The following is a 13,483-nucleotide window of genomic DNA, read 5'->3' as shown; positions in this document are numbered from 1 at the left end:
TACTGTCACTGTCTTGGGGATGGGGAGCAGGAGCTCAGAGCAGATTAAGAAGAAGCACTTGCCATGAGCAGCACCCAGTCTCCTCTGATCAAGACCACATGTTTTCCATGGCGGATGCACCCGTTTTCCTGGGCTCTTTATTTCAGCTTTTCTCTAGGTCAGAGCTATCAGTAACATCTTTTCTCCTCCAACTTGTGCATTTTTACAAATTGCAGGCTTTCCCTCCCTGACAATTAAGTGTTTCCTTTCTTGTCTTTGATCTGTCCCCAGGCTGGATGATTGATGCCGACAGTCGGCCTAAGTTCAAGGAGCTGGCAGCTGAATTTTCTAGAATGGCACGAGACCCCCAAAGATACCTGGTTATTCAGGTAAGCAACATTGGGAAATATGAAATCTGTTCAGCCTGTATATGAGCACATTACCTGGCCTTGCTTTGCAGGCTGCTGAGTGTTTGCATCCTCCACTGACACGAGGGATGATGTCTGTCCATCAGTGAACTTACTTTAGACCAAGGCCTTTCTTGGTCTGTCATTGCTTGGGCTAATCAACAGGGACTCTCCTGAAGAAACTCTTCCCTGTGCTGCCAAAGTCATAACAAAGGATTTTGCGTAATCAAACCATGGAAGTTTCTCAGAAGACAGGGAGTCAAGTGACACTGGTGCTTCCCTACTGCTAGAGAGGAGCTTCATCCTATATTCTCCTTCTATGTATAGGCTCTGCACAGCCAGCAGTGCTTCACACTTTTTGCAGTAGATACTCACAGCATTCCGGGGACACCCTGGGAATACTAGCAGAGCAGTAGCTGTGGTTTACCTCCAGCTAAAGGTGTATATACGCTGAGCACAGGTGTCCCTGGAGATCTTTTTCTTTAGCTCTTACATTCCACAGTAGCCTGGAGTTGTTTATGTAGATACAGAGAGTTTCATTGTTAATATTTTGCTGCTGATTAACAACCACCCAAAAAAGTAAGAGTTTAGAGTTTTGGCATTCTTTCTCAAAATATGGCTTCTGTCAGATTCCCTGCCACTGATTAAAAAAAAGAATCAGGAGAATTTTTTCACTTTAGCCCTTTCCCTTCACCCCAAAAGTTTTCATTCAGAGAATATAGTATCATAATGCTTGATTCCTTTGGGAAAGATAAGTCATGCTTTTAAGCCCCAGAGCTGTGACTGAAACTCAAGCCACAAAAATTGGATCCATCTTTTGCTAAGGTCCTTAGGTGGTGCAGATATGTGAGCCCTGCAAGTGGAAATGGAAGAAAACTAAACTAAGTCAGGGGATGTTGAAACACCAGAGACCAAAGCATGGTACTAGTTTGAGACTGATGCTGTTTTGCTCCATCTGCCCCACGTTGTGGAGTACAAGGCAGAGAGGGACCCAGCTGCTCCTTAGCTTCACATTGGTAGAAGACTTCCTAGCTGAAGCACCTCCGAGTACAGTTGCTGCTGATTGTGTGTGTCCTGACTGCTTCTAGTACTTGCACTGAATACATGCTATAAATATATATATATGCATGTATGTGTGTGTGTGTGTATATATTTATATGTATTTTCAGCGTATATATGTATATTCGGTACATGGCCTAACAGTTCTTGGCATTTATAATGCTCTATATCCATCTTTGGGATGCCATTCTTTCCCCATCCAGTTATTTTAGCATTATTTCTGCAGGCTGTTAGGTGTTCGAGGCATTGGCTGCCTTCTCTTATGTTTTCTGGTACTGAGCAAAGCACAGGCCTGACTTGCACTGCCACCTTGTAGGTGCTTTTTAAATAAAAATATTAATCCTTGTTGTTGTTTATTGTTATCTGGTTTGATTTGTATTGCTTTCAGCACTCCTGTGTTCTGCAGAGCCTTCCATATGGATGAGAGAGAGAAATTTAGCCCCCGAGCCCCTAAAAACACAAATGAAAACAGAGCAAATTCCCAGGCCCAGCAACTTCCATATTGTTTTCCCCCTCTGCAAGCCTAAATAGCTGAGATATTTCATAAAATACATCACGCCATGACAGAACTGGGGTCAGAAACTAAGCATGTGTGGGAAAAAGGGAGAAGAAAGAATAAAAGCTCAATCACAGGAATGCCAAAAAATGACTTTGCTTGATTTATTCAGTTATTCCCTTTCTGTCATCATATTCCTAGCAAAAAAAAGAAAAAAAAGGAAGCTAAACAAATGATGTGAATGTGATGCCTTAGAACAATCAAAGCAGCATGTGAGGTCCCCACAGCCTGCCTGCCACGACACGAAGAAGCCTGAAGTTCCCAGTTGGGAAATTAATCCATCTTTTTGCTGTTTCCTTCTCTCCAAATAACCTACTTAGGGAGACGATCGTATGAAGCTCCCAAGTCCAAACGACAGCAAGTTCTTCCAAAACCTTCTTGATGAAGAAGACCTGGAAGATATGATGGATGCTGAAGAGTATCTTGTTCCTCAAGCCTTCAACATTCCTCCTCCCATCTACACTTCTAGGACAAGAATTGATTCCAACAGGGTAAGAGCGAGTTCTGATAGAAAATGCCGGTTATTACAAAAGCACAGATAGCAATTTACCTACACTGATCCAACACAGGCCCGAGCTGCCTTGGTCTGTACAAGCTGCTGTTGTAAGGAGCCTGCCGATGGAGCTGAGGTCACTGGATTCCCTGTTTGTTGTGTTTTAATGAATTACTTGGTTCATGGCTCGGCCTTGGGCGAGCAGAGGCTTGACTTGACCTGCCTCTCCTGATTGCACAGCTGGTGCTCGTCAGGTCAGGCAGGTTGCTCTCCATCATGCGCCGTCGTGGCCAGAGAGCACCCAGCTCTGATTCTCCTGCCCCTGCAATCCAGTTATCTGGGCAGGGCTGGCACTGATGCAGCTGAGGCAGCTGGAATATATAGATAATGCTGCTTTTGTGCCTCAAGCCAGATTTCAGAGCCTTTACCCACTTGCATGCAGTGCTTTCATGGCCTTCCTTCACAAGCATGTGTTTTGGTTGAGCACATCACGGTTTTTAGCATGTTTATCTTGACACCACCCCTGTCACGGAAGAAAATGGCATTCATTTTACAGGAGAAACTGGTGCACAGAGAGGATTTATGTGGAATTCAGCTCATGTAACCCTGACCAGCCAAATGAGAAGGACGTAGTCTAAGCTCGTGGTTTTGTCCTCCTGGCAGAGTATTGGCCACCCTTCCTGCAAAAGGGAGACCTGGTGAAATGGCATTATGTGGGTGAGCAGGTGCAAACAGGTGCCATGTGTTATTATCATTCAGGGACATCGAGTTTAGGTTTGTTTGTTTCTTCTTCCATACATTATTTTGAGTAGAAAGTCATGTTGTAAAGACTAAGCACAGTCCCATGCAGATTTTCGTGTTTATTCCTGTTGGTTTGGAAATCTTTGGGACACTTAATAAATAGTTCCAAGTTCACACCCTGGCCTGAACTGAGTAGACCGTGAGGGGCAGGGATGAGGTAAGTGAAGAGCTAGTGAGCTGAAATCCTGCTCACAGTTCTTCTGTAGTGCCCATAGCTCATAAATAATCCAGATAAATAATAGCCTGAAGCTTGAATCCATGGGTTCCTCTGAATTTCAGCCTCCTTTTTCAGGGAAGGCAAACACAGTGAAGTGAGGAGTCCTGTGCAAGGGAATCCTGACAGGATCAGTGTCCTTTGATGCCGGAATTAGAAACCTTTGGAGAAGGTTTGTGGTCCTCCTAGCTGAGTGTAATTCATGTAGCCTTATTCCTGCATCACTGGAAACCTGTGCAATGGTGAATTAGGATGTAGCCTTTTCCTTCTCGCTTCCAGTGCTCTGCATTCCCCAGCCTTCAAGGCAGGAATGATGCATTATTTAGCAACAAGCTACAAGAGTTAATTTTTAGTGTTGATGCTGAACTGAAATAAGTTAATTTTACTCTTAGCTGCCCCTGGAGAGGTTCTGTTTTCTTTGCTGCCAACTTCTGAGAAAAGAAGGCAGCAGCAAGAGCTACCTTTGAAGCTGCTTGTGTTCACACTGGTGTAAGGCAGTGTAATCCCATGTCACACCGTGGAGGTTGACCGTTTACACAGAAATATGGGGGGAGAGAGCAGAATCAGGCCCCTAAGGTTTGCGAGATTCATCTCGGACCCATAGTTATGTCAGAAACTCTGGGGCAGATTTAAAGGAGAAGGGTTTAATGGGAAAACAGGCCTGCTTTTGCCCCAGCTCCATTTGCCCTCGGTCTTCAGAGACGGCTGAGCAGGGAACTCAGCTGGAGCTCAGGGCATTCATTCCGACACAAATCCCCGAGTAAATATTCTGAAAGAGTTATTTGAAATGTGCTGTTTGGGCGGCCGACACAGTCGCTGGGCTATTCATGGAAAGCAAACAGGAGTGTTTTTTATTCTCAGCCTGTAAAAATGCAAGCAACTTTCCCAAGCCTGAGCCCAACTCCAGCCCCACCACAGCAGCTGCTGGTGCACAGGGAGCGCAAGGAGCCAGACCCCTTGGCTTTGCCCACGGAGGGGCTCCCGGGGGCTCCCCACGCGCCCTCTCCTCGCCACGGCACGCGATTTCCACGGCTGCCTTTCAGCCACTCCTGATGGGAAGGCTCCTCTGCCTAGTCTAGCACTTAAACTAGTCTAAGCTAGCACTTAAATCTGGGATTGCTCCTCGCCAAAAGTTTTCCAGCTCTGTGTGGAGTTTTGTGGTACGTCAGAGAGGGCTGCTGGGCACAGGAGCTTGCACCATGGTGCTTTGAGGCCCAGATTTTTGGACCTCTTCTGTCTTTATGGTGCTTTTCTAATTATTGCAGGAGCCTCTTTGTAGAGGGGTCATTTTTAAGAGCAGCGGAGGAGACGAGAAGTTGCTGATGAACATCTAGCTGACTTGCAATAGCAGCTCTGGGAGTCATTGGAGACTCACTCCTCTCTCATGACAGGATTAGTAACACTTTTAACTTGGAGGCTTGTCCGTTGCCTCAGATTAACTTAAGTTTGTTGTTCTTCTCTTAAGCTAAGCTGAGTTCTTTCATTGCAGCTGCACTCAGTTGCAATTTCAGCCCTTCATTTTTTTTTTCCCCAGCTTTTATGTTCTGTTGTCTAGAATTATTCTAGAAATACAGAGTTTTGGAAGCTCTGTGCTTCCAAGAGATAAGCTGGATCCTCAGCAACATGTCCATGAGCTCAGGAGCTCAGCCAGTGCTCACGTCCTGCATCCAGAGCCATAGGTGATTCATTCAGGTATTTGTAACGAGCACAGCCCCGTGCATGCCAAGATAACACTAATACAGCAAGCACTCTATGTACCCCAGGATGCTTTTCTTGCTCTAAATCCCTGGCTAGTCCACACTGAAAACTGTCTCCACTTATTACTCATTGATGCTGTTCCTGTCATTTTATTCTCTACCCTATGTATTATTGAAACAGCTGCCAACTCTGCAGTTAAATATCAAGCTCAGTTTTTAGGAAAGGGATCTGAAGCAGATGTCTAGGGAGATGGTGCTGATCAGCTAATGCAGGATCTGGTGCCACAGAAGCCAGTTTTGAGTTGCCCACATGGGTTCTGGTGTCCCATCCGGACTGCTCTGGTGCAGGAGGAGACCTGGAAATGCTTCCTGGCTTAATATTTCACTTTATATTGTTTGTCAGCTCTCTGCTTCTGCAATATCTTCCCAAAACTTATACAACTAACTATATGACTCTCCTTAAATTTGATGCTTATTATTGCAGTCTGCAAGTCATTTTTTTTTTATCTTGCTGTCCCATTTCATTAATACCCTCTCTTCCTAATGAAAAGGTGATCAAAAATTATCTGAAAACCTTAGTAGTCATTCTTCTGCCTTCCCGCTAGTCCCCGTTGCTTCCTTCTGCGAGTGCTGCAGTGAAACCTCCCATGCCAGAACAGATGAAGTTGTAAGTTAATTAGACATTGTATCAAAGGGCTTGATAACATTTCAGAAAATTATGCTGACAGCATCTCCCCATTAGCTCCTTTGCTTCTTCAGAAACTGCTTGACTAGTTGGGAACGCTCTAACTTTTTATGAGCCTCTTCTCTGTGCCTTTCATTAAATGATAATATTTTGTGGATCTTCCTAGATGAGTCCTATTTAAGAAAGCAGCAGATAGTGCAACTGCTGCAGTCAGTTCTGGACTTGCTCCAAGTCCCCTTTCAGGGCTTTAAATCCTCTTTTTCTGCTTCCTTAGGTTTTAGTGACATATTGGGGCTGGGAGTCTCCTATCCTCTGTGCTCTGTGTTTTGCATTAAGAAAGTTTGGAGTAGCTGTTAGTGCTTGCTCAGGCTCTAGCCAAAATTGTTCCACCTACTGTAACGCTCTTCTCCTAGGAAATGCTCCATAAGGTGAGTCTGCTTCTAAGCTTTGTGGAGAAGTAGATAGCATAAAGATGCTTTTTGTTCATGAGAAGCAGGAAAGGATCCCAGACTGGTATTTGCTGGGCTAATTTCATTGCTCAGGGCATGTGAAGTAGAGAGAATAAAAAATACACATAAAAAAAATACACTGTAAAATACATTAGATAGAAAAAAAAATCAATTCTAATGATTTACATGAAAAGGAGAGCCTCTCAAAAATACATATATTTAGAGGATGGTATTGAAATACCTTTTTCAAATGTGCTAAGTTTGCCAGAGGAAAAAAGAAGAAAATTCATGTGTAGGGCTCAAACAGAATATATGATTTTGAGCTCTTGACAGAGCAGTCTTTGAAAGTGCTTTATGGCAATTAGTCTCTTGCTTTCTAACGGGGCTGACTGAAATCAGTAGCGTTTCTCAAGCCCTTCTCAGCCTGAATAAGATTATCAGGACCAACTTGCTAAATCACCTCATGTTATTGCTGGTGAAGTGCCTTAAAACAAGAGTTTTTTTAGCATGTTAACTGTTTTCCATCACATTCATGCTCCTGAATCCAGGCATATGGACTTAATGAGCCTTTCTGAAAGCTTTCTCTTTTTTTTTTTTAATAGCATTTTGCTTTGAACGTATCCTTTCTACAGATTTAAGATGTATTTAAAAACAAATCAGCAGGTCACAGGACTCCCTGGTAGGACTTACTACAAGTGCCTCCTGCAAAGAAGAGCCAGCGATGGAAGGGCTGCGTGTTGCATCCCACCTGACATACGACACACACATTTATCCAGCTTTAGTACAAACTGGTTTTAAATCAAGCAGCATCTGTTTAATCCGTGAATAGCTGCTGGCTGTGTTAACAGTCAAGAGAGCTCGCAGCTGATCCACTTTCCTTTCTCTCCCGAAAAGAAAAAAGTCAATAGATATAAAGAAAGTAAGTAATAAATATTTCCACGCTGCACTGATGAGGCATTCTTGGGGAAAAAAAAAAAAAAAGGCAAGCTAAACAACTCTGCATAATTCAGTAGATGGAAGAAATGGCCTAAGAGTCAGGAAATAATTTTGAGAGCAGAGGGGGGGAGGTTTTTCCTTGAGTGACTGGTTGCAAAACAGAAGCTGCTAGCGAGAAAACATCACTTTCCGTGGAACCCATTTTCATGATTTTATTAAAATAAAAAGCCCACCTGAAGATGCAGGGGCTGGGGATTCGGGAAGGCCCCCGGCAGCAGCGCTGGGGCTCTCCAAACATTCCCTTGGAGGGGGCAAAAGCCCCCACGGCCTCATCCACCTCCTCGCCCCTGTTAATCCTGCCCTGCCTCGTGTCACGGGTGGGGGACAGGGGGTGTCGGGAGGGACGAACAAGGTTGTTGGAGCTATAAAAAGACTGTGGTGGGAGGGAGCCCAGCTGAAGTTTAGATTTAGAATGTTAAAAAATGATTATTTTATCCAGATCAGCTGGATGGTTATTTCTTTGAGAGTATTATTGCCAGCAGAAGCCCAGCCCTGCTGAAAATCAACTCAGCATTTCATCAAGAAGCCTATTCTTTGCTAGAAAAGACCAAGAGTGCCCAATTACGGGTTTCTTTTCCCCCTTGCATAATAAAACGGGCAGATTATCATCAAGTTTCTATTCAGATTTGGGGGAAGGCTTTTTTTATTTTATTTTTAAAACCCATCTTTGTCTGTAAGAGCTCCCTGTTCAGGCCAGCGCGCTGTAATGATTACTGCTGTAAAGTCTTCAGTGGAGATGTGCTCTATTTCATTCTCAATGAGGGCTGATGGCATTTGGAGAGGCTCAGAATATCCTCTGATTGCTGCAGAGAGCGGCGCGGGGAGGCTGCCGATGTGGCGCGCGGCGCCCGAGGGGGCTGCGGCTCCCGCTGCTGCTCATCAGCTTCCTTTTGTGCCCTTTTTTTTAATATATATATTTGGTGTGGGTGTGTGGTTGTGTCTGCTGGGGTGCAGTCACAGAGCACAGCCCCGCTCGGCGCTGTGCGAGGGGCAGCCCCTTGGCCGCCTTTCCGAGGGGTGGAAGGGCAGGGTCTGTAGGATGGGGTCTCCAGGGAGGGGTTTTAACCCAGCGCAGCAGGAACCAGGTTTAATCTCAGGCCAGGGGCTGTGGCCGAGCATTTCACCTCCCTTTCTGTGCTGCTGTGTCTAAAGACGGGACGTCTGGGGTCTCCTAAGGGGTTGTTGGCATCACGTGTTGGGGAATCTTTGATTGTCCTGCGTACGCTTAGGGCAGACGGTCTCTGCTCGTGCAGGAGGAGACCCAGAGCTGTGGTGTAAAGGAGGACTGGCTGGAGCCAGGTCACGGGTGACGTGCCTGCACCGACTTGGAGCTAGCAGGAATGGCCTAAGCCCTCCCAAATGCAAGGACGTGGCCGACATGTCCATATGGCGCTTACGAGCCGAGATGACACTCAGGCTGCCTGAAAATATCCCCTTTTCTTGCTGACAGCAGTGGGCTGAAAAAAACTATAAAGAAAAGACCTACTCGTTGTTTCTTTTATTATTTTTTCCCCTCACTGATTTAAAGTGTCTTGTGGCCTGTGCTCTGGTTTTGCAAGGAGCAGTCGTCAGAGACTGGAGCAAGTGCTCTGCCTCTCCCAGGCAGGTGCTCCCGGTCATTTCTACGCACGAGGTGGCTCAGCATTCCAGTTAAAATGTTTACACGTTTTCTGAGAAAGGGTAATGCTGCAAAAAGGCCTGGGAGCTCATAATTTCTAATCGAGATTCATTGATCCCCAAAGCAACTTTACTGCCACTGAGCTGTGGACATTGTAAATTGCTGCAAAACTACTGTCCGCAACCTGTGTATATTATTCCTACCTTTTATTTCTGTTGTTGAATAACAGGCTCCCCTTCCCTCTCACTGCAGAAATTTATGTCCTGCCTTGCCACGTTACCTCTCCTGGGCTGTATTTCTGCTTCTGTGCCTGAAATCGCTGACGTGGGGGCTGCACAGGGGCTCAGCAGTGCCCTGCGCCCATGCCCAGCTTGGCAGAGGCTCCTTCGGGGATGTGGAAGTGCCCAGGAACAGCAGAGCATTCCTAAGGTCCAGGAGGGAAGCAAGGCTGGACCAGGTTTTCCCAGTGCTGCCTGTTTTGAGTGCATTGACAGGTGACATTGCTTTGAGGTGTTGCAGGAGATGAGCCTGGGCCAGGCCTGGGAAGCCGGGGAGCGTTTCTTGTGAACAGAACATTTCTTGTGAACAGGTTTTGCCCCACGCCAAAAGCAGGTGAGCAAGGACACAAAGCAGAGAGCTCGCAGGGTCTCACAGAGGTTCCTTAGGGCCAGAGACAGACAAGCTGGTCAGGGAGTCCTCACCTGCGTGGGGACAAGCGCCCACGTCCCGCAGAGCATCGTGTCACCCGCCTGCAAAGTGTCCCCCCACACGGCCATGGGTGTAGCTTTGGGGGCCCCACAGACACAGGACAAGCTCCAGCACAAAATCCACAGGGACACATGGGGCTCGAGTGAGGGGACACAGCAGAGCCACATTCACCCTGCCACATAAACAGGAGCGGCAGGGCCAGCACGGCTTTGATTTCATTGCTGCCTAATGTGCAGCCAGGAAAGTGTTATGTGCCTGCTTTAAAAAAAAAAAGGCAGATATTTACCTTTGGGAGACTTTGAGAGGCAAGGAATTGGAAAGCGGAATTAATGAATAGCAAGCAATAACACAAGCCAATATTCACAGAGGCGTTATTTACCTCTCTTTTATCAAAGCTCATTTTACACAAGCGTTAGCAGTTACAGTAGCTGATATGTCACTGGTATTTAAATAGCAAAGTCCCTTTAAAGGGGCTTATGGGGACATTTTCTGGGGTTTGGGGTGGGTTGCTGTTGTTTTTTGCTGTTTTTATCTTTCTCCCTGGTGTCGTGTTTATGCATGAAATTCAACCATATAGTAGGAAGAATGAAACCTTGGGCCATTATGGTGTAGGACTGCTCATGGGCAGTTAAAAATGCTAGATGTCTTCTGGATGATGCTTATAATCTGGATATCGATGGATGTGAGCAATGTAAAGCCAACGGATGCAATGTACGTTACAGTTGCAAAGAGAGAGAGCATTGATTCTTCTTTTTTCCCTTTTTTTAGCATGCAACTCAAGGCTTTTAAAAGAGGCTTCTGTAGTGAAGCCTTTGAGCAAGCAGCTCAGATGCTGCAGAAGCGAAGCTGCTGTTCTCATCACAAAGTGAAGCAACAAACAAACTTGGATCGCACACACAAATTGAGCCATTTTTTATTTGTCGGGGTCTAAATGCATTCTGTGCCCACACTGTGCTTCATTTACAGACCAGTAAAAGTTGGCTGGGGCTGACAGCGCTAAAACTTCCCTGGGAGCTGCCCAGCGATGACATCATGTTGCAATTAGCAGGCAAATTAAAGGCATTCAAACAATTGCATCCCATTTTCAGCCCCACTGGCTGGCCCCACAGCTGTTTTCTTCACCACCTTTTTTGGAGCAGAGACTGCAGAGCTCCAGCTCCTAGGGAAAAAAAAAGCAGAGGAACAAAAAACTCTGCAGACAGAAGTGTTTGGAGAAGAGGCGAGCTGTAAAGGTCTGTGTTATGCATGTTACAGGGCAGCTATGTTTAGTGTGGAGCTAAAGGGGAGGCATGAGGAAAATACCATTGCTGTCATCTTAGTTGGCAGGTCGCTGTCTGGTGAGGGTCTTTTCAGTAAAAATAGCAGTAAATGCGGGAATGTTGGTCCATTCTCTCCTGATAACTTGGGACAGGGCTATTCTAAGAGTGCCTGTTATTATGTTTTTACAGTTGCTTAGTATGTATTTAAGTGCTGGAATTGCAGACAAGAATATCTAAAGATAGGGTGGTGGGTTTGTTTTTTATGTGAGGAGGGTGGAACAAAGTATGTCCATGGATAGATAATGTGGCCATCTAAAAATGGTATTTTTTTTAAGGTGCTAATCCTGTAAAATACTTACGAAGGGAGTTGCCCAGCTCTGTTTAGTGAAGTCAAGCCCATTGGCAAACATTTTGCTTTTCTAAGTTATCTAAATTCACTCTGGGCTCTGAACTAAAAGTAGATCTAGACAGCCCTTCCCTTGCTCATGCAAAGGCTGTGAGCTGTAGCTCACAGTCCTGCTTCTGTGGAAATAAAAAGACTTTACTTTAAAAGTGAGTAATTGTCCACAGCGTAGTACTGAATAGAAAAGGAGTAATTATATTCAGTTATTTAATTTCTATGGAGAGCCTGTACATCTCGTCTGGACAGCACCCTCCTCTCCTCGGGAGACTGGAACCAGCGACGATGCTGCCCTCCGTTCCCTTCCAGACTCCAGGTTCCCCAGGGAAGAGCAGCTGTGGAGCGAGTCCTGCCTGGCTGGTGGGGCTGAGATGGACAGTCCGGGTGTCCAGGTTTCTTCTGCAGTGTTACAACCTGAAGGCTTTTTCAGAGGGTCATAAGGCAGCTAAATATGGATGAATGTTCACGGAGACGCAGAAACATTTATCCATTACAACGGTTCACCCACCAAGTTTACACTTTGGAAACACAAGGTATTCGATTGGAGCAACAAAATGGCTTCAAGGATATTTCTAATATAAGCAAATCAGCATATTTTTGATCACTAGAGAGGTGTTCATTCAGGCAACCAGAATGCATTTAAAATAAATTTGTGCCTTTTCTTAAAGGTTTTTTGCCTGAAGCAGGTATAACTTAAACCATTCCAACCGAAAACTGCTCGTGCTTGATGAAACTGCATGCAAGTGGATACGCAAGTTTTTATGAGGAAAAATATTAGGCAGGTACCATCTTCCCCATCCTCTTGGCCTTTTGGCAATGTGTTTATGAAGGAGAGCTTGACTGTAGGTACATGCTGTTCTTGCTCTGGGAGGAAGTGTGTCTGTCTTTCCTTGGAGTTTGATAAGTTGCTCAGGATGGACGTATTTTTGAAGTGGATTTTTGATGAGTAAGGTATCTTCCTAAGTGGAGCTTTCTCAGAATGGTTGGATTTCTTTCTTGAGGCACAGGCTTTTCTCTCCTCATTTGTCTCAAATTTAGAGCTTCTTTTACCTGACTCTCTTTTCCCCAATAGGAGATAAGGTGAAAACAATGAAAATCCTGAAATAACATGGGCACCAAAGTAAACATGAAGAGCTGATTTTTAAATTCAAAAAACAGACATTTTTTCAGTAAAACAAGAAAAAGAAAGAATTATGAAAAATAGAGGGTTGTTTCACTTCGATTTTCCTCCCCAAATCGTTGATCCTTCTACTAGGGACCTGTTGTTTTTGACCAGCAGTAACAGGTACAAATGCAGCTTCTTGCTCAGTGTGAGCACACTGCCCTTTCCTCAAAGCTGCCTTCCCCTGAATCAGACACAAGACCTGTGCAGGTCTAGAGCTGTCAGCAGGCGTTACACTTGTCCTTACCGACCAAGAGGAGACCTCTAGCTCTCTGCAAGGCGAGAGATACAGACAGCTCATTGGCGAGACTCGTGCTAGCATTGAGTGCTTCGAGCTTGGTCCTTGTTAGAAAAGCCAACTGTCGTGTGTTTTTCTCCCCATTAGCTCAAACAGCTCGTGTGGCTTGTTTCATTTATGTGACCTCTACCCATCCATCCATTTTTCTTTCCAATTAGAGCGAAATTGGACACGGCCCTCCTCCTGCCTACACCCCTATGTCAGGATTAAGTATTTCACCCTCAACCTTCATCCTTAGGTGTTCCGCCTTCCTTCTCTACATGTGTACTGTTTCCAACCCTGTCTTCCTACATACATGGCCCAAAAGGCAGCAGGGACTGCAGGATGCATGGAAGCAATCAAACAGGGACCTGTGAAGTCAGCTGGAGTTCTTGTACAAGCTCTCTGGCCCCACACCTAAACTGTCAGCCAACATTGCCTTCAGAAAGCACGTAGGTAGCGGCTGTGGACGGGTGGCCATTTTTCCATCCTGTCACAGGTTCCGATGTGGGAATTTCTTTGCACATCCTTGTTGACAAGCGAAACGGTAGGTTGAATGAAGGCACTGAGCTGAGGTGCCCGTGTGTAGGTGCTCACTTAATGTGCTTGTTAATGGACTCGTAGTGAGTTTGGGTGTGATGGGTGTTGTGGGGACCCCCAGGACTAAATGGAGACGGGAGGTGCCGATGGGAATCCAGGTAACACAGCACAGGGGAGCGGTGT

At 45.6% G+C, this 13,483-nt stretch overlaps 1 protein-coding gene across 1 annotated transcript in view; it reads left to right on the top strand.

Moving 5' to 3' along the window:
- Nucleotides 1-13,483, top strand: part of ERBB4 (erb-b2 receptor tyrosine kinase 4) — a 230,684-nt gene that overhangs the window by 213,575 nt on the left and 3,626 nt on the right. Inside the window, 4 exon segments of the mRNA XM_026048458.1 lie at nt 271-368; nt 2,322-2,585; nt 8,865-8,903; nt 10,861-10,881. Coding sequence (XP_025904243.1) covers nt 271-368; nt 2,322-2,585; nt 8,865-8,903; nt 10,861-10,881 — 422 coding nt within the window.

Source organism: Nothoprocta perdicaria, unplaced genomic scaffold (genome assembly GCF_003342845.1).
Source record: "Nothoprocta perdicaria isolate Ctin4 unplaced genomic scaffold, notPer1 scaffold_11, whole genome shotgun sequence".
NCBI lineage: Eukaryota > Metazoa > Chordata > Aves > Tinamiformes > Tinamidae > Nothoprocta > Nothoprocta perdicaria.
This window is presented reverse-complemented; position numbering and strand designations above follow the sequence as displayed.